This window comes from Notothenia rossii (assembly GCF_949606895.1).
Source record: "Notothenia rossii genome assembly, chromosome: 1".
NCBI classification, from domain to species: Eukaryota; Metazoa; Chordata; class Actinopteri; order Perciformes; family Nototheniidae; genus Notothenia; species Notothenia rossii.
The window spans coordinates 43,827,647-43,849,596 of record NC_136912.1 but is presented as its reverse complement, the minus strand read 5'-3'; the positions used below and the strand labels follow the sequence as shown (position 1 = coordinate 43,849,596).

Here is a 21,950-nt window from a genome sequence, read left to right as displayed (position 1 = left end):
CCCTTATTTTTTAAGCTATCATAACCAGCTCAAAATTCTACTTAAGAAGACAAATGCATCCATATTCCACATGTGTGATCTTTATTTATTTAAGTTTCTTCTAGCATCATCAGGTTTTACGTGACAAAAACATTTAAAAACGTATAACATTACTGTCAGTTGTGTTATGTGTTTAGTGCAGCTGTATGTAGTGGTGCAAGCTAGCAGAGGAGGTAACCATAGAAACAAAACGTAACTAGCAGTCTCACCGCAAGGGTCTTTGCACAACCTCGTGGTGAGCAAAGAGAAAATTGCTTCTCATGTGAAATTCAGCAAAAGACACAAGTTGTATGCATCTAGTGTTGTTTTCTATGACGTTTTCCTTCAATTAGATTTTTTTTCTACGGTAATAAAGTGTGCATAAGTAGCTCTTGCTAAAAGCCAGTAATGTAATGAGATTGCAATATTTTGAATCCTAGATAATGTATGATGTGTGGTGACACGTTATTGGACATAATTCACCTCTCGTATTGTGTTGCCACACGGACCCTTTAGTAGGGAACACCTGTAACTTCAGCTGCCATTCCTGCTAGCGCATCAAGCAGAGCAGTCATGTGATAACCTCTCTGATATTAATGGCTAATAAAGATTGGAACTCCATTCTGAATACACCGCCTCCGACTCCCTTCTCACGGCACTACACTGGTGACCCTGACGTTTCCGAGAAAGTTTCCGGGAAATTAACGAGCATGGCTGAACGCGATGTGTTCGTAAAGCTGCCGGAATTCTGGGAGCACGCCACGGAGGCATGGTTCGCACACGTGGAGGCGCACTTCGCCTGCCGACAGGTCCGTGACGGGAACCTGAGATACTACCATGTGGTGGCAGCGCTGGGAAGCTCCGCGTCGTCCAGGTTGGTGGGATTTATCGCAGCCCCCCCGCACCATGGCAAATATGAGGCCCTTCTCCTTAAGACATTTAGCTTATCTGCTAAGGAGTGGGCCCGCCGCTAAGGAGTGGGCCCGCCAGTTACTTGACATTCAAGGCCTAGGAGACAGCAGCCATCTCAGCTGATGGAGAAAATGCTAAATCTGCTAGTGGGGGAGGATCCCCGGATTTTATTCACGGAGATTTTCCTGCGTCACTTACCTTCCCGGGTCCAGACGGCGCTAGCCAACACACCTGTCACGGAGCCCCGTGCTTTGGCTGAGGAAGCGAATCGTTTTTTTCTGGCTACACAACAGCCAGGTGCAGAGACGTTAGCGGCGATGCTCAGCGGCCCATCTGCAGTCAAGAAAGCGTGGCGGAGGCCGGACACGGCTGTGTCGAGCCGGCGTGGAGACACCGGAGAGTGCGTTTACCATGCACGTTTCGGGTCAAGGGCGAAGAGATGCGTCGCTCCGTGCAGCTACAAACCCCCGGGAAACGGAGGGGCCGGCGCTCAGTAGTGGCCCTGAGCGTCGGCGGCACGTGCAGGCTCCTCTTCGTTAGCGTTTCGGGGGGCCTGTTTCTGTGTGACACGGGCGCTCAACGGAGCGTGGTTCCAGCGTCGAGTGAAGATGTCGCCCATGGTGGGCACTGCCCGCGATTGACGACGGCTAACGGCAGTCCCATTCTCACGTACGGCGTGAGGCCTATGTGTTTGTGCATCGGAGGACAGCGTTTCAGCTGGGATTTCGTGACAACGGACATTTATTTTCCCCTCCTCGGAGCGGATTTTTTGTGTGCTCATGGACTCGGGGTTCGGGGTGTCTGACATCGATTTCCTGGGGCACCGCGTCACCAAGGGCGGTGCGACTCCTCTGCCAGCGAAGGTGGAGGCTGTTGCGGCTTTTCCTCGCCCGCTCACAGCACGGTCGCTCCGTGAGTTTCTGGGGATGGTGACCTTCTACCACCGTTTCATCGCCCGGGCCGCACACATCATGCGGCCGCTGTATGAAGCGTTGAAAGGCAAGACCCCCGTCCAGGCAATCGACTGGACAGCAGAGGCGGACGTCGCTTTTGCTGAGGTCAAGACTGCGTTGGCTCAGGCGGCTTTGCTGGCACACCCATCATCTACGGCTCCCATCTCCATCACCACGGACGCATCGGACTACGCGGTCGGCGCAGTGCACGAGCAGTGGGTGGAGGGCGCTTGGCAGCCGCTCGCCTTTTTCAGCCGCCAGCTGACGCCTTGGGAACGCAAGTACAGCGCCTTTGACCGGGAACTCCTCGGGCTTTATCTGGCCGTGCGGCACTTCCGTTTCATGCTGGAAGGCCTTGAATTTACGGCGTTTGTCGATCACAAGCCGCTCACCTTTGCCATGTCAAAAGTGGCGGAGCCTTGGTCGGCACACCAGCAGCGGCAGCTCTCCTACATATCGGAGTTCACTACGGACGTTAAGCACGTGGCTGGCAAGTCGAACCTGGTTGCTGATTGCCTCTCCGGGGTCGTCATCGGGGCCGTCCAGTTGGGCTTGGACTATGCTCGCATGGCGGCGGACCAGGTCACGGATCCCGGCGTCCAGGCTCTGGAGGTGGAGGGCGCGGGGCTGCGCTTGGAGGACGTGGTATTCGGCGACGCGGGCATTACTCTCCTTTGTGACGTCTCTACGGGCCTGGCGCGCCCTGTCGTCCCTGCCAGCTGGAGGCGTCCAGTGTTCGAGGCTGTGCACGGCCTGTCACACCCCGGGGTTTTCCTAGCTCCTCACCATGGTGGACAGAACGACCCGTTGGCCGGAGGCGGTTCCGCTCGTTTCGACATCGGCCACAGATGTTGCCCGGGCCTTCATTGCAACGTGGGTGTGTCGTTTTGGCACCCCGTCGGACATTTCCTCAGACAGGGGCTCTCAGTTCACGTCCGAGTTCTGGAACGCTGTGGCAGGCGGTTTGGGGGTTAAGCTGCACAGGATTACGGCTTACCACCCTCAGGCTAACAGCCTCTGCGAGCGCTTCCATCGCTCCATGAAGGCGTCCCTCAAGGCCGGACTTACGGACGGCAACTGGGTCGACAAGCTGCCCTGGGTGATGCTGGGCCTGAGGACAGCACCTAAGGAGGATCTGCAGTGTACTACAGCGGAGATGGTCTACGGTCAGCCGCTGAGGGTTCCGGGGGTTTTCCTCCCAAATGCATCAGCTCCCTGGTCTGCCACGGCCCAGCAAGTTTTTCTGCGAGACGCAGCGGAGGCTTTCGCTCCAGTCCCGACTGCTCAGCACGGTCCGCCGGGGTCTCAAGTTCCCGCGGAGCTACGCTCGGCTGGGCACGTTTTCATACGGCACGACGCACACAGAGGCCCCCTGCAGCCCCCTTACGACGGACCTTTCCGGGTTTTGGAACACGGTGACAAACACTTGGTGGTCGACAGCGGCAAGGCTGAGCACGTCTCGGTTGGCCGGGTGAAGGCTGCTCACTTGGACGTGGACCGGCCGGTGGTGCTGGCTCGGCCGCCGAGATGGGGCCGACTCCCGGCTTCGATTCCTGTCAGGGTGTGTGGGCCTGTTGTTCCGGTCCCTCCTCTGTCGGGGGCCGCACAGGCGGAGGTCGCTGCACCGACTCCGGTGCGCAGGTCTTGTGGGGGCAGGCGGGTTGTTCCTCCCCGCCATACGGATTTTGTTTACACGTGAATTCTGGGGGGGCTTGTGTGGTGACACGTTATTGGACATAATTCACATCTCGTATTGTGTTGCCACACGGACCCTTTAGTAGGGAACACCTGTAACTTCAGCCGCCATTCCTGCTAGCGCATCAAGCAGAGCAGTCATGTGTTAACCTCTCTGATATTAATGGCTAATAAAGATTGGAACTCGATTCTGAATACACCACCTCCGACTCCCTTTTCACGGCACTACAGATGATACATATCTTAGAGCCAGATTCCTAAAACACAGCACTCTCACTGTCCGACATGCTAGCTTGATGCTAACTGCTGTGCTCTCATGTTCAAGTGAGGTAAACGCTTCGATTTGTAACAATTCAGCAACACGACAGCCTGAGAGTTGAAATGAGCTTTGAAGGGTCTATGACTGGTGCCAAGACAAACAACAAACAAAGTGTGACCAGGAAGCAACAAAACAGACGGCAACAAACACAGAAGCAGAATCAGCTACAGCGGGGATGAGGTGAGTGTGAGAGGGGGGAGGGTTTGGGAAGGTTTCTCACATTGTTGGAGCGCAGAGAAACCCGCCCTCCGCAGCGAGCACAGAATTTGGTCTGGCAGTAGGAGCAGAGGTGGCCGCAGCCGTCTGCAAACTTGGTCTTGCGGCAGATCCCGCAGGTGGGCGCGTCGTCCTTCAACTGCGGGGGCTGGCGCCGGGTATCCCCCCCGATGCGACGCACCTCCTGTTTGTAGCTCTCAAACTGCTGGTGCAGTGTTCTAAGAGGAATCAGAAAGGTTGCCCATTAGTGGAACATAATAAACTTTTTATACTTGAGAAACTTTAACCTCCAGCGCTCTTCAGACAGATCTTCCTCTCTAAATGCCCTAACATTCATAATAACAAAAGGACGTGGTGAAACGTCTGAATAACTGAATAATTGTGCAGATAAATAACAAAGGCGATGTTCTGCATACACATGTTTGATAACATTCCAGCGAGATAACTGGCAATTACAGCACCACTTGAAAGGTGCCTTTCAAAAAATATCAGCAATTAAATAAAACTTCAGATCAGTTTTGCTCTCAGCCTTTCCCCTCCCTGCTTCCTGGGATGCCTATGATGGAAATAACCAGAGTGTGAATTGCAAATCAGGCCATGTGAAAACACCCTCGATGTTGTTTCAACAGAAGTGTCAAAGGAATAGAGCATTAGCATACCATAGCTCTCATATAGGGGACCCAGACAGCCACTTTAATTACCTCGCTTAGTGTGAGAGAGAGGACGAAGATGGAGCTGCTTTCTCAGCTTTTTGCAGCCAATTTGCCTATTTGTGGAGGCAGTCACACTTTAGTGAAGTCTCTGGCAGCAGCACACTGGCTTTACATTCTGCAAGTTATTTGTCCAAATGTATTTATCATGATAATGCAGTGCACTGGCATTCACACATACTTTTGTGGAGTTAAGATAAGAAAGTGGAAGGTTGGTTAGCAATAAACTGAACACCTCCTGCACTCTGTTTAATGATTCAGAGTGAGAAAAATCGGCGCCATTTCTGAAATATGACTGTGAAAGAGCAGCTGAAGTCTTAAAGCACATGTTCCAAGATCTCAAACTAACATTCAACGTCCTTTTTTGTGCCGAATTCCAAAATCATTGGACTGATGATAAAGTAGGTCACCTGGATCCATTGAAAGCAGACATGTCCTCCTTAGTTGCTGGGTAGAAAACAGTTGGAAAACATAACACCTGATCTGTTGTCAGCTGATTCTGGTGATGGAAAAAATCAAACAGAAAGCCCTCATCCACCATGACCTATCTGAAGTCCAGGAGAGATGATGTGTCTTTAGAAACACTATTCAGATGAATAAACGACTGTCTTCCTGTTGATGAAATGTTATCTGATTCCCAAAAAGTAATTATTTCCAAGTTTCCAAATCCAGGAAATGAGTTGACAGAAACGATTCGAGTTACATTCCTCCTACAGTATATTTCTTGCTATCTATTAACATCGCTGGAACAGACACAGAGGCACAGGGAGGTGACTAAGAGCACTGAGATACATTCAGCCAATCAGCTGACAGAGTTCATTTTATGACGTAGAATGTAAAAAAGAAAAAGGTAATGAATAATTAATGGAAAAATACACATTGATGTCAAGGTTAGAAAATGATTTGTAAAACACAGCTTTAGGCGGACATTTTTGAAAAATCACATCTTATATACCTTTTTATCAAATATTTGGTTAGTAATGTTTAAGATCAAATGCTGAAGGTATGTAGTGCCTGAAGGGGGCTTTACAACCAGCTGTAATAACCTAAAGGCTCATGATCAAAGCTTCTGTGGCAACTATTATGCAGAGCAAGGACAATACAATGTTAAATGATCGCTGTTAAATGAGAGCATCCTTTTATACCTTCACACCCATTCTGATCTTTTTAACGTAACCAGTTTGGACTGTGCTAGACTGGGGAAGAAGGTTTTAAAAATAATTAAGTATAGGCTGTTATAAAGCAGCCACAATAGTAGAACTGCAGTCCTCCAGACACACCCAGATGTTTCAAGTGACTGCACATGCAGACGTACTGAGAGAATCTGAATTGTTGTCTCCAAACTGTTAGTATTTGACTAATAGTACAAACAAATGACAAATGGATAACCTCAGGTAAACTGATTCATACGTAATTTAAATGGAAAAACAACATGACACCGCCGTGGCAGCAAGGTCATAAACATGACCTCTGACCCCCAGGAGCCATCTATCATGCCAATAGGAGTCCAGGAGCTGAGCCAAGCCCAGGCGCCATGGGAACAGCTGTCAGAAACAGAGGGTGCACAGCCGGTTGTCATGGTAACGTGGTGGCGTCAAGCGCTGGGTGTCAGCGGGTGTCAGTGCACCAGCTGTTCCTGTTCTTAGAGCCACGGATTCATCAATATTTCTGCCACTTCCACACATTCAGCAGACATGCACCACTAACGCTGCATGGGGGGACTTTTTCATATAAAAATAAGTTTGTGTTCTCGGCTTAAATCCTTTGAGATTTTGGGAGGGTCTCATTATCTTTGAAAATCTCTAGATATAGCCTGGTGACATTTTTATTTTAGGTTTCCTGCCTCTTTGGGATAAAAAAACAAAAAAAATCTCAAAAAGGGGCAATTCAGCCAAAAACTGACACACCACTTGAATGACACAGACATTTACTTTATGAATACATAAATACAAAATATAGTGTTCACCAAACATGTGCAAACTCTTTGTCACAGACAGACACTAGCCAAAGTGTAAAATCCACGACATATTGAAAGATGATGTGACAAGCCAGATTCATCCTATCTGCATCAGCACACAGGTTCCATATTATCATAACTCCTATACTACATTTGTATCATGAACACTATGATAATCTTAACCGTCACTCAGCAGGGACCCACACGGATAAAAACATAATCTGTGTGTAAGAACTTTCCTTCAGGTAAGGACATGCTGTCTTGCTCACTCTGCTATGTGTTCATTGATGGCCGGCCTGAACCTGCTGCCTCCTCAGGCGTCAGCCACCAGGCCTGGACCACAGATGGTAAAGCACTACATTATTTTGGTGCAGCCGACTGACTATTTCTTCGGTCAATTTCCTTCAAAAACGATTTGACAATATTTTCTTGGCTTGAGACCTGCATAGCGAGGGTCACAACACACACAACATTTCGTTTTTTACCTATACATTTAGTTTAGTCTGAATCATACTGAGTCATCTTTCCCGAACATCAACCTGTGCAAAAGTAAGCCTAAGAGATCAACTTAGCTGTCACTAACTTCATAGGCAAGTGTTTTCAGTACAACATCTCTGAGAAGCCCACTGAATGCCACCTGCCCAGCAAAGCAGCAGGGAGACAAAGGTAGAAATGTACTGAAGTGTGTGTGTGTGTGTGTGTGTGTGTGTGTGTGTGTGTGTGTGTGTGTGTGTGTGTGTGTGTGTGTGTGTGTGTGTGTGTGTGTGTGTGTGTGTGTGTGTGTGTGTGTGTGTGTGTGTGTGTGTGTGTGTGTGTGTGTGTGTGTGTGTGTGTGTGTGTGTGTGTGTGTGTGTGTGTGTGTGTGTGTGTGTGTGTGTGTGTGTGTGTCTGTCTGTCTGTCTGTCTGTCTGTCTGTCTGTCTGTCTGTCTGTCTGTCTGTCTGTCTGTCTGTCTGTCTGTCTGTCTGTCTGTCTGTCTGTCTGTCTGTCTGTCTGTCTGTCTGTCTGTCTGTCTGTCTGTCTGTCTGTCTGTCTGTCTGTCTGTCTGTCTGTGTCTGTCTGTCTGTCTGTCTGTCTGTCTGTCTGTCTGTCTGTCTGTCTGTCTGTCTGTCTGTCTGTCTGTCTGTCTGTCTGTCTGTCTGTCTGTCTGTCTGTCTGTCTGTCTGTCTGTGTGTGTGTGTGTGTGTGTGTGTACTGGAACATTTAAAGGTCCCACGTCATGCTTTTCCGGTTGTTACCCGTCCCCTTGTGTGTTATGAAGGTTTTTCTGCATGCGGAGTCAAAACCCTCAAAGTACACCCTGTAGCGAGTAAAACTCTAACACAGAAAATACCTCCCCAAAACGCCTCGTTGGAGATACGTCATTGTCCATTGTTTACTTCCTGGGTATCGTGATGTAGGAATGGCCATTAGCCGCGCTCAGAGCTATGACGCGATACTGTCATGCGGTACCCGGAACCAAATGGACCAATCCGTGGAGCCGTTACGTTACGTCCGCGGAGCCGTTACGTTAAGCCCCCGCTGATTGGTCCAAATGTACCAATCCACGGACTTCGTCACACACACACTCAGTGCAGGCAGCTCTGCTGATTTCTCCTCCCTGGTAGTACCCCTCAATGCAGTGCGCAATACCTCAACATGGTGACGGGAGCTCAACATGGGCGGAGTTTCAGAGATGACGCGTTGTATCCTGTTTCCGGGGTAGCAGTTCTGTTCTGTTAATCATAGCGTCAGAGTACGATGGAGGTAAGTATCCCTGAATAAATTAACTATTTGTTTTTGCTGTGGTTTAAAATTTGTTGATTTTAAGTCTCACTTATTTGCTGTCAAATGTGCGCTGTCGCTACTAGGGCTTGCATGTCCTAGTGATGCAGTAAGTACAACTACATTTGTGTTGCTTCAAAATAGTAGCATTGCTGTATAAGCAAAGTCCTGAAAACCTTATATTATTTGTGCACTACTTGAGAAATACTAATAACTATACTATGCATAACCTATATTTCAATTCGATTTTTACAAAAATAAATGTATATGCAGCTTATTTTATTCCTGCCTATTGCCTAACCTGACTTTACTGACTGTGTTTTCGCCAGATCCTGAACAGCTGTCTTACAGTTATTGAGAAGGTATTGAAGCTGTTCTAAAATATGTAAATATATGTATAAAACATACTATATTATACCAAACAATTATAAGATATTACATTATGAAACTACATCTGTTACAGAGAGTAGATGGCGTGTTTGCTGCCAACAGCCATGTTATAGCTGCCTGGTTTCCACCATATTCGCTGAATCCGATGCAACACCTGCCAATATTTTTATCATGATTATCCATGTTGCTGCTCCATATTCATGTACCGACTCATTACTGTAGTCACATCAACACAACTGTTTTTTTGCTTTTCCAGGAAAATCCAGCAAATCTCCAATGGCTTCTCCTTCCAGTGTGGGAACCTGGACACTGGACACTCTGTGTAAGTACATGTAGTTCAGTCTTTGCTATTGTTTGTTTACTGTACAATGAAGTTTGCCATTCCGAAAATAGTGTTTCTATCTTAAAATTCAACGCTTAATTTAGTTGTATAATACAGATCCTACAACTTTATAATATAACGTTTGTATGTCAAAGTATACCTGTTGATATTGGAACATGTGATATTAACAGATACTGAGGCCAAAAGCTAGGGAGATTTTCTTTCTAGATCCCCTCTGTGGCACTGGCTGGAGAGATGATAGTCGCACCAAACTATTCAGGTTTTTTGGTGCACAGTTACATCACATCGCATTCCATTATTGCTCATAGTTTGAGACATGCTGTGATTTATTTATATCCAAAACAACATTCACGGAGGAATATTATTTGTCAATGAACACCACAGCATCACAACAACCTAACATAATATACTATTTCTTTATTTACAGTACACATTTTACATTTTGGCAAGAGCCCAATTTGATTTCAATAGGCGCATTCACACCGCAGTACTTTTCCCTCAAAGGTTCATGAGAACTTAGTTCATCAGAACTCTTTAGTTCTGATTAACTAAGTACAGATCGCGTTCACACCAGAATAAGTCCCTGGGGGTGGATTAGGCAAATGAAGCCGCTGACGTCACTTCTTCTTCTGCTTTGGGTTTACTGGCAGGCCGCAAACAACTTTACGGCGTATACTGCCGCCCAAAATCCCCGGCCGGAAGTCCCCGGTTGTTGGGGACTAGCTTCTACTGAAGCCTTCCGAGTAAATCGCCAGAACGCCGACACCTCCTCATCTCGGCCGCTCCCATGTTTTATTTTGTGTTGCCATAAGAAATATAGCTCTTTTCTCACAAGAGAGCCGCATGAGAGTCCCTGCTCTCTAGCAGGGATGGAAAAGGGGGTAAAAAGGTTCTCATGAACTAATTTGAGTTCCGGCTCTTTTTGGTGTGAAAGCGAAATTTTGGAACTATATCGGAACTAAAGTGGAAAAAGTACTCCGGTGTGAACGCGGCTAATGAGGTATGTATAAATAAGGGTTTAATATTTCAGTTTTTCATTGATATCACTTGTGGATACAAGACTTTTCAGGACATATGTTGTTGACCCATCTGGTTATGTGCTTGTTATATTCCAAGACAAACATGCAGCAAATTAGGCACTGGTGGTGCCTAGATCTCCTCAAAAACGTTCCCATGCCGTATGTTTCTTTAATTTTACAATTTACATTTGCATTCTTGAAACTATTTGTTACACTGTAACCAGACTATATCGTTTTTAATGAATGTTTTTAATGTTTGTCTTTCATTCACCAAGTTCTGAACAAGAGAGGTCGCAAGACTGCAAGAGGCGACGGGAGGAAAAGGCAATGCAGGTAGAAGTTGTTGAATCACAAATGATAAAGTCTTGAACCAGTGTGAGTGTTAAACATTTAACCTCTCTTTGTCAAATATATTTCAGGATGAAGAGGTTGTGAGGTTCCACAAAAGAAGCAGGCCGCTGGTAATTTAGAAGGCCGCTGGTAATTGAGATGGGGTCATGAGTGACCGCTGCTGGGGGGGAACTGTTACAATCAGCTGTATTAGGTTCACTAATGCCTCAAAATGTATTAGTTGTCACGATCTGTGTTTTCTTTTGTCCTGTCTTGTCTGTTGCTTCCTGTCTCTGTGTTCAATACAATTGAAAGTCCTGAATTCAAAGTGTTTCTTAAGTAAAAGAGTATAAGTATTATCAGCTAAATGTACTTGAAGTATCAAAAGTAGAAGTACAGTATGTGGAATGGCTCTGTTCACAGTATTATTACCATTGATATTATCCTGTCAGTTCTATCAATTTGACAATACGATGGCATTTTTTTAATATATTTTTTAAAATACTGGTAGGAAATACAGTACTATATGATTTCATTTATATCACATGTTTTTTATCAGTAAAAAGTGAGTAAATATACAATATTGCCTCTGAAATGCAGTGATTATATTGAAATTAAAAAGGTGTACGTTAAAAAACAAATGAAGGCCCTTTCTCGAAGTCATAACTGAAATAATAGATGCAATTAACATGCAAATAGACATTAAAATGTGATTTGAAGGCTGTTAATGTGTTTAATTTGAGTTTTACATTTTTAAATGCCGTTGCCATGGCGACAGATCACTCACCATCCTCACAGACCTCAAGGTATCATTATATTACCGGTATCATTATATATATATATATATTAATAATGTAAGATATAATATGTATCCGCCCATGTTGAGTTCCCGCCCATGTTGAGGTATTGCGCACTGCATTGAGGGGCTTCTCCCTTCATGGCTGCATGCTGATATCAGACAGTTGGGATCGCGGCGAAATTCTCTCTGCAGACCCATTCTCACAGCGTTTATCAAACTTTTTCTTACTCAATATCAAGCCACACTTATTGTTTTTACTTCAGCTGTGAGTTTGTGTGTGCTCAGGATGAGTTTGGCTGTTTCGATGTGTATCGCTAAACAAGGAAACCACTCCTACACGGAGCTCAGCGCGATTCACAACGTCCCGACCAATCAGAGCACACTGTGCTCACAGGGAGGGTGGGGGCTGGAGCTATTGGAGCTACAACGAGCCGTTAAAGGCAGAGAGTGAAACTCAGTGAATACACGTATTTACAGAGATGCTGTATGAGAAACCAATGTGAGTTTGGAAAATGTCACAATATAAATCTATTCTAGTAGACCTCAACAATGGAATTATGATCAGTGGAAATGGCCATGACATGGGACCTTTAAGGCTAAAGGTTGGTGAAGACCATAACAAAGCTCCAGGGAGTTGTGGAAAGTAACTTAGTATATTTACTCAAATATTGTGCTTAAGTATGTTTTTGACATATTTTTACTTTAGTACAAGTATATTATTCTGAAATGGGTCATGATTTTACTTAAGTATTTAAAGTGTATGCTAATTTCTGTTCCACTACAATTCAGAGGTACATTGTGTGCTCCAATCATAGCTCCAATACATGTATTAAATACCTCTAGTTACTTTACAGATCTGGATGAATGATGTGAAATATAATCAAGCGTTAAATAAGACTTGAGTTCCACCTGGAGTAAATCCACAAGCTACCCTGCAGTATACAAAGTCATTCAAACTAGCTGCACCTTTACCAGCTTTGAGAACACTTTAATGATCAATCATTATAAAACATATCGTATATATTATTCTGAAATGGACAATTCCGCATTATGAGTACTTTTACTTTGAGTAATTTAAGGATATGAATGATGCCAATAATTTTGTAATTTTACTTGTGTAACATTGTGATTGCAGGACTTGTAATTGTAATTCCTAATTTAATAAAGTACAAATATGAGTACTTCTTCACAAATATGAGAGCTTCTTGTCCTGCTCCACACAAAACCCAGGGGATTTCTGGATGTACATGTTGCTAGCCAGACGGCTAAAAAGACACAGCTTTGGAGTTACCAAAGGTGAAAGCAGAGGTCCCATTTAGCTAACATGTCTTTGACCAAATTGTTCACACAACACCCAAAGTTAAGATATCTGTTACAGATCCATTCCATAACACCAGTATATTTGAGCAGTAGTGGAAGAAGTACTCTGTTACAAGTAAAAGTCCTGTATTCAAAATCTTATTTAAACGTCCCCTATACTCTTTGTCAACAATATATTACAGGTCTCAGATGTATAAAGAACATGTCTCTGAAGTGTTTGGTTGAAACACCAAACAGATCATTACAGTAGCATCCCATAAACCCCTTTGTTTCAGCCCTGTTTCAAAGTGCTGATTATGTGTCTGTAGCTTTAAATACTAATGAGCGGCTGCTGACCACGCCCCTCTGAGAGATGATTGGTTTAAAAAAATACAATGATGCTCTAGGAGGAGATTCAGGTGATAAGGTGTGTGTGTGTGTGTGTGTGGGGGGGGGGGGGGGGGGGGGGTTATTGGCTGGTTGCAGAAACAAAAAACATTGTGACATCACAAAGTGACCAAAATCTGATCAGCTCATTTACGTTTTTATAGAAATGGATCAGGACCAAAAGAGAGGGGGTCTTTGTTCCTGAAACTTTCATAGTCTCTTTACACAGACAGAGGGGACACATATTTAAGTATAAAAGACATGAGCAAGTGGATTTTGCATAATAGTTGACCTTTAAGTAAAAGTACAAAAGTATCAGAATCTAAATATACTTAAAGTATCAAATGTAAAAGTATTCCTTACATAATGGACCATTTCAGAATCTTCAAAATAACCTCTGGAACTCACTCCCACAACCAGAGACTGCACTGACCTCACCATCTTCAAAAAAAGTACAACAAATTTGTGATTGTTGTTTTATTTCTCGATTTTAATGTGACTTTTACTATATTTATTTGTTGTCCTTTTTTACTACCTCTGTAAAGCGACTTTGAGCACCTGTAAAAGCACTTACAAAATAAATGTATTATTATTATTATTATTATTCAATATATTGAGTTACTGGGTTACTATTAGGATTATTGGTATATTTTTATAACAGCTGGTAAAGGTGAAGCTCATTTGAATAACTTTATACAGTACACTGCTGCTGGATATCTGAACCTAGAAATAGACGTCAACGTTTATTTAATCATTTATCTTTATTTTGTATTAGCTAATAATCTAAACCTAAAAAGTAATTAGTAACAAAAGCTGTCAAATAAATGTGGTGGAGTAGAAAGTAAATTAGTGGCTTCAAGATGTGTTGGAGCAGAAGTATAAAGTAGCATACACTGAGAAAACTCAGGTAAAATACAAGTAGCTCAAAATTGTACAGTACTTGAGTAAATGTACTTTGTTACTATCCACCACAGTATTACAGTATTTGTCCTGGTTTCACTTTCACTCAAAATCTCAAAACCTATCATCGCTAGCGATGTAGCTTGAAAGAAAACTGATAAAGTGCCACCTGTGCTTCCATTGTTGATGCTGTGCTTGTCTGAGTTAGCATGTTTGTCCACAGCAACTTTTCCTTTGCTGCTAACGTCCACTTCCCAACGACACAACCTGCAACACGTATGAAAGTCGTCCTCTCTGCTTTTTGTGATTAATCCATGCTGGCTCGACAAGTCGGGGTAAAAGGAAGTAATTCGTTTCGGCATTTCTTCGGTTTAACCTACCGCTAACTAGAGGAGATGAGCTAGTCCGCTAGCCTATAGCACTACTTTTTGACACAGTGCTGTGACCTTGACTCAAGAAGCACAAGGCTAATTTGTTTACGTTTATTAACCAATGAAATACAAGCTCTTTATTTGACACAGCTTTCAGCCAATCATTTCTAAGATTCATAGGTCATAAGAATACGTAATTGAAGTGCCGCCTGGATTTGCTTATTGGTTACGATTTAGGCTACTTTTTTTTACCTCCTTTTTAAAATATTATCTTTTTTAAATGCAGGATGTGTTTAGGGGGAACTAGCAATTGTTATTGATTACAGTTTAGAGTTACTCTCCTAACCCTGTTCACAATTATCAGAGGCGGGAGAAGCAGGGCCGTATTCATGGAGTCAACATTGGGGGGGACCAACAATTCAATAAAAATTGGAATACTAATTTCCTGCCATTCTAAAGGAAAATACATAAAAAATCACGAACACATTGGATACTTTAAAACCTGTTAAACCCCATGCCCCTGCCCGTGGGGGCAAAACACAACAATAGTCACGAAACTGTGTCTCAGGCATGGATGTAGGAAGCATCCTCAATGTGGGTGGGACAATCTGACGGGGGGTGTGGGCGGGGGGACCTAACCTCCTCTAGGGGGGTCCGGGGGCATGTTCCCCCGGGAAGATTTTTTTTTAAATGTTGAAGTTAAAAGCATCAATCTGGTGCACTTTGAGAGCAACATTAGGGACTAAATCTATGGATACATCTCATCAACACCCATGTGAAACAGAACTGAACAGATTTACTTTTTCTTTATGCATATTTTACAAATCACTCCCTTTTTAAACTGTAGTATGAGTTGGAATGATTTCATACCTGTTATTATGTTATTCTCTTATTTTGTATAACTATAATGAACATATAAAGGTGTGCCTTGGAAATACTTGTTTTGCATCAATCTTGATAAAGGGTACTTATTATATGTTATAGTTTGGATTATAGTTTTACTATCCCATCATTCAAGGGTGGTTTTCACAATAAGTAATGGTTTATTTTTTTGCACGGACACTATCATTTAATTTTTTTTACTATGTTCAATCTGAATTTACTTAAAAAACATCTATATTTATTCTGACTTTTTCTACATCCAACGCACAGGTTTATCATTGCTTTGAGAAAAAAGATTATTAATTTAACCATTTTTAGAAGTGAAGATAAAGTCAATTGTTCTGGGAATGTCATTTTCAAACCTGAGACCTGAAAAACAGGCTTGGGGCTTAACTGGTTAAAATGTTTTACCATAATGTCTAATTGTGCATTGTATTACATCGCCCTATTTTATCTAGTTTAGCTTTTCTTGTTTTGTTGTTTGTAATGGCAGAGATTAGGGATGAATAAAGTACAACTATAACCATAATCACATTAAAGCATTTCAATCCATAGAAAGGTCTGTGCCACACAATTTCAGTAGAAACAGGAACACTTAATTGCCCTTTTGTTTTACAGCCACGACTCGCACTAGCTGCTTGCCGCTCATTCAAAATAAAAAAGACCCCCAACTTCCTCCCAGGCACCCGCCCAAAAAGCCCAACCCTCAAGTAAAGGGCCCAAAAGCCTTTTTGCGCTTATCGTTGGCACTGATAAAAGACTGGCATATTCCTTCAAGGTACAGTCTGTCCAGTTTCTTCTGGTGCACATGACATATGGCCACATTATTCAGCCTCGTTTGACTCATCGATGATCTAAGCCATGTCTTAAGCCTCCTCAGGCCACTAAAACTCCTCTCAGCCTCTGCAGAAGAGGCAGGGACGACCAACAGAAGCCTTACTAAAGCTTCCACCTGACCGAAGAGACCTCTCACCTCTGGCACCATTTCCCGAATAATGCTAGCAACATCTGAGCTTGTTTCATAGGTGTAATTAGTCCCAAACATGGCCAGCTGCACCTGCAGTAGTCTTGAATTCAATTCAGGATACTCTTCTACCACCTTGTCCATGTCTCCGTGTAGCAGCACATTTTCAAGCTAATGCAGCTTGTGGAATCCAGATTGTTCAAACCTCTCTATGAATTGAGTATTCACTGTGTCCAAGGCATTGTAGAATTGGACTCTGTACAAGGACTGGGCATCGGGAGGGATATGGGCTGCAGCCTGACCGGAGTAACGCTTTGTAGGTTTGCGGACATGAGGGATCTGAATTGGTTTGTATGTCCAACTTTGTTGCCACAGCAGTTGCTTTCGAGAACAATACATCAAAATGCTCCTCCGTTCGTTTGACCTGCATGCTTGTTTTGACATGGTCTACAGCCTCCAACATGCCTGAAACGGTCTGTTTCCTAAGCTGCAGGGAGGTGTTCAGGCACTCCAAATCCCCAATCAGGTCTTCAGCCATTAAAAGGCCGAGCACAGTGTTCCCTTTAAGAAATGTTCCATGAAGACCATTGGCGTTGGCTGAAGTTTCAGGTGAGCTGCATGATGCCATTTTTTCGAGGGCCATCAGCACTGACTCATACTGCTTGAGAACTGAGCGGATGGCAGGGGTACGTACAGTCCACCTGGTGGGACAGAGAGGCTTCAATGAGGTGAAAGTTGAACCATGCTCTTATTTTGCAATATTCTGGAAAATCAACTTGAACCTCCCAGATTGATTAAAGAAGCCCCCCAATTCATGGACAAGACCCATTGCATCTCTTACTAGTGGAGAGGCTCCACAGGCAGCCTGCGTAATTAAGTTCACGCAGTGGGGACCACAGTGACAATACACAGCTAGCGGTTGTTCTTTCCTTAAAATGGCTTGTACTCCCTGCAATCGTCCAGCCATGTTTGCGGCACCATCATAAGTTTGTCCTCGGAGTTGAGACAGAGGAAGCTGTAGGCGCGTCATCACATCACATGCCATCTTGGCTATATTTTGCCCTGTTGTTGATGACACTTGGTAGATTCCCAGTAATTCTTCCTTTGGTTGTAGATCTGCATCTACAGAGCGCACACATATTGACTCCTGCTCAACTCCTGATATATCTTGGGTGCCATCAATGATAATTGCGAACTGGACCACTGGCATTGATGTTATTTCCGACACAATTTCTTTGATGATTGTATTGGCCATCACCTTCAACAGTTCGTTCTGCAATTCCGGACTGGTGAAATCGAGGGGACCTTTTAGCCAGGAGGTCAGCTCTGCATCGCCCGTTGCCTTGTACTTTAGAAGCTGGCTTAAATTCCCACTCTCCTTCTGATGGCCTCGAAAAGCCAGACGTTGCAGCGCCAAGTACCTCACACCCTCAACAATCTTCATCAGATTTCTTCTTGCTTGTTGCTGCCGTCTTTCAAGCTCAGGTGAAAGTTGCACATTAACAGGCTCTGGCTCCTGAATCCTAGTCATCACAGCTAATTTGTGACACTGGCTGTGTTTATGCACACTAAATTTCTCCAGTGCCTTCTTCCAATTGTTAAAACCAGTCTTGACAAACGCTGAATCTGCTTTTGACGCAAGCTTAGACTTTTGTGCTGCAAAGTATTTAGCACAATAGAAACAGAGGAACCCTTTTACAGAGGGGCTGTAATGGAGCCATGTATGATCTTCAAACCACTTCTCCTGAAAGTAGAGTATTCTATTTGATAGGGTTTGACTGGGTATGACTTTGACATTTGGATGATTTGGGCAAAGTCCAAGCTCCTCCCCTTCCTTTCCTGTACCTTCATTTTCGCCGGCCTGGCTGCTCTTTCTCTAATTGTCAAACTCACTCTCCCTGCTTGATGGTATTATCTGAAATACATATGAGGATGATCTCATCTTAAATTAACATTAATATTAGACTGCTATGTTGTCATTATTCTGTCTTAACCATCAATATAGTTCCTTTCTGGCTTACCTCCATGTCACCAGCGCACACTCTCCCTGTCTGGTCGCCATGCTCACATTCTCTCTCTCCCTCTCTCTCTTTACTCTGAACACACCAGAGTGAACATGGAAGAAATATCAGTAAACTATTGACTAGAAAGACTGTTGATACACATTATACATATGGGGGGACACAGGAGTCTGTACATTAACATTAGACTTCTATGTTGTCATTATTCTGTCTTAACCATCAATATAGCTCCTTTCTGGCTTACCTCCATGTCACCAGCGCAGACTCTTCCTGTCCGGTCGCCATGCTCACATTCTCTCTCTCCCTCTCTCTCTTTACTCTGAACACACCAGAGTGAACATGGAAGAAATATTATCAGTAAACAAGCTATCTGACTGGTAACAATACTCACTTTCTCACTGCTCTTAACTTGAGGCTGCCCAAAAAACTGTCTAATGTCACTGCCACCCTTCCTCTTGCTCATGCTTACAGCTTGACCTCGGCGATCTGCAGTTGCTGATGTGATTAATACGGGTCAGCAGCGCTGGATATAAGATAATTAAACATGTTTATTAGCAATTCTGAGCATTCTAAACCCAGCACAAGCTATGATGCACACTGCAAACCTCCTGCGTGTGAGTATCTTTTAAATGCTTCTGACGATTATGAAATACTATTTCATAATAATTGTAGAGTATTTATTATTTAATTAATTCCGGCACCTTTGGTATTCCATAGGTGTCACACATCACAGTTTTAAATCTTTCCACACCCTACAAATTACAAAATAAAATAGAAATAATCCACATGAATAAATATCTATTGGATTACATCCAAAACGACACCGTCATTTTCCACATAGCTGATACTAGCCCGCCAAACCCTGGCTAACAACTGAAGACGGTTTTAACGTCAGAACTACAAGTTACTTACACAAAGAAGCTAAACCGGAGGGTTCATTAACATTACCATTACGAAATAAAAATAATATAGATTACTTTAGGGCTAACTAGAAAAGATACCAGAACTGATGGAGGGCAAATTAAAACATGACTGACCTGCTTGGAGCATCAAGCTAACTGAAGGTGGACTCAGACGTGCAACAGCGAAATACACCCCCGGGTACAAAATAAGCAACCAATTTACATTTGAAAAGAAATATCATTTTGGTGAAGTTCACAATAACAGAAAATATAGATTTTCAAGTATACAAATAACCAAAATAAAGAAGTCATAGAATAGCAATATTATTTTAATTAAAAAATTAAAAAATTAAAAATTAAAACTTTTTTTTTTGTTGCTATTTATTGGGGGGGACATTTTGAGTGTATCTGAATATTGGGGGGGATGTGTCCCCCCCAATGTATATGGTGAATACGGCCCTGGGGAGAAGTACTCAGATCTTGTACATAAGTAGAAGTACCAGAGTGCAGGAACACTCTGTTACAGTAAAAATCCTGTAATCAAAATGTTACTGAAGTAGAGGTACAAAAGTATAAGCATCAAAATACACCTAAAGTAGCAAAAGTAAAAGTAGTCATTGTGCAGATTGGTCCATTTCAGAATAATATATATGATATGTTTTATAATGATTGATCATTAAAGTGTTCTCAAAGCTGGTAAAGGTGCAGCTAGTTTGAATGACTTTGTATACTGCAGGGTAGCTTGTGAATTTACTCCAGGTGGAACTAAAGTCTGATTTAACACTTGATTATATTTCACATCATTCATCCAGATCTGTAAATTAACTAAAGGTAATAAATAAATGTAGTGGAGTAAAAGTATTAACTCTGAACTGTGGAGTAAAAGTACAAAGACTGGACTTCCAAACCTAAAACCTGAGAGATTGCCATCCTAGTTATTACTACTCATTATTTTTTTTTAAGTAACCTATAAGCTCAACTGCAACTTGTTTATTATCTGACACAGCTAGCATGTGTCCGTCTTATATGGCGCATTTCCACTACAGCGCGGAGCGCGGTTTAAGCGTGCCGTGCCCGGCCCATTTTTGGTTGCATTTCCACTAGGCCTAGTTCCGGCTAGCTAGCGGGTACTATTTCACAGTTTTTCTGGCTCTCCAAAATCGAGGTTCTTTCCGGGCCAACAACCGGGCTGAGTATGCTAAACTTGTGAGAGAATAGCTGGCAACTACAACAAAATGAAAATATTTGACCGTGATTTAATTGTAATGCACATTTCAAAATGATGCCGAAGTAACAACATACTGATACCGGTTATTAAAAACCATGAATTAATGCTTTGACAAGTCTGCAGACAGACGGCAGGCAGAAACCTTTTAAAATGCGTGTTTTCTGAATGGAGATCGGCTAAGCTAACGCAGGATATGCTCCGACCGTCCACACTCACAACAACGGCCTACAGACATAAATAAAGCAGCGACTGTATTCGCCATGACACAGACAGTCTGTGGTTTGTACTTGTTTAAATGTTGTCTAGTTTCTGAACAGATATGAGGAGCTGTGAGCTCTGAGTGCTAACAGCTAACGGCTGATGTTGGTTTTGTGTTTCGCATTGAAGGTGACATCACGGCTCCGCCTACACTGCGTTACTATAGTTACTACCCCAGTTACTAAACTGTAATGGAAACACAGCATAAAGTGAGCCTGGCCTACCAAGGCCTAACTATACCGTACTAAGCCGTGCGAGGCCCTGCAGTGGAAATGCGCCATTAGAGCGGTGTGAACGATCTGAACTGGGACTCTCTCTCTCCCGGTCAACACCAGGGCCAGCAGGGACAGCCACAGATGGGTTAGCCCTGCTAGGCCTTGTCAAAACAAGTGTGCGAAAAGGACACACAGTTACATACACTCACATACACACATATGTGACCCGCTCAGAGATGGGGTCATTACTAAAAAAATGTAATATGTTACATATTACTTTAAAAAAAAGTAATGTATTACACTACTTCGTTACTATCTACATAAAGTAACTCGTTACTTTACTCGTTACTTTACTCGTTACTTTACTCGCCGAGCACGTACGAACTGCGCATGCGTGAGTGGCAATAACGCTCCTTACCAGCAGGCGGCGGTAGTGTGTATTTGTCATTCAAAACAGACAACAACCGGAAGACAGAGAAGAAGAACCGACTACGCGATATAAACAAACAACAAATAGCGTGTGCGTTAGCTTCACCTTAGCATGTGTTCTTTGCAGGTGTTTTTTTAGGTTTGACGTGGTGTTTACAGCAGTAACAGCTTCTGGCCTGGACACAGTTTGCACCTCACCGTCACATTCCTGTCTATTCTTCGGACGAACTCAAAATAATGGGCATACCTCCACCCCTCGAAAGTTATCGCTGACTCAGCCATGTTTATGCAGCACTGCACGTGGAGATGTGGACGCACAAGTTGCGCGGCTTTACATACATATAAACCTGCGGCAGAGACCCCTCTTGTCTGTCAGTGTGATTATGACTGATTTTAGTAAGTAACGAAGTAACGCGTGTCGGGGCAATGTTAGTAACTGTAGTGTGATTACTGAATTATAAAAGTAGCGCGTTACACTACTCCGTTACCGGCAAAAGTAATATTATCACCCAACTCTGGACCCGCTCTATCGAAATCAGTCGGAAGCCGCAACGGCTCATTTCAAAATAAACGTGGATTTGCGTAAAAAAATAGTTTTTCGGGGTTCGGGTGTTTAGTTTGATTTTAAATAAAAAAAGTCTTGGCTTTCAGAATATGAAACTTTTATTTC

The 21,950-nt window shown here is 43.4% G+C and overlaps 1 protein-coding gene across 24 annotated transcripts in view; it reads right to left on the bottom strand.

Annotated features, from left to right (window-relative positions):
• rims1b (regulating synaptic membrane exocytosis 1b) overlaps positions 1-21,950 on the bottom strand; it is a 172,185-nt gene that overhangs the window by 130,126 nt on the left and 20,109 nt on the right. For 23 of the 24 annotated variants that reach the window (XM_079684254.1, XM_079684255.1, XM_079684247.1 and 20 more), the window contains exon 2: positions 4,118-4,331. In XM_079684254.1, the coding sequence (XP_079540380.1) occupies positions 4,118-4,331 (214 nt within the window). Of the gene's footprint in view, positions 1-4,117; positions 4,332-5,233; positions 5,558-21,950 lie in introns of those variants that run through there. The other variant, XM_079684257.1, reaches the window with a different exon arrangement.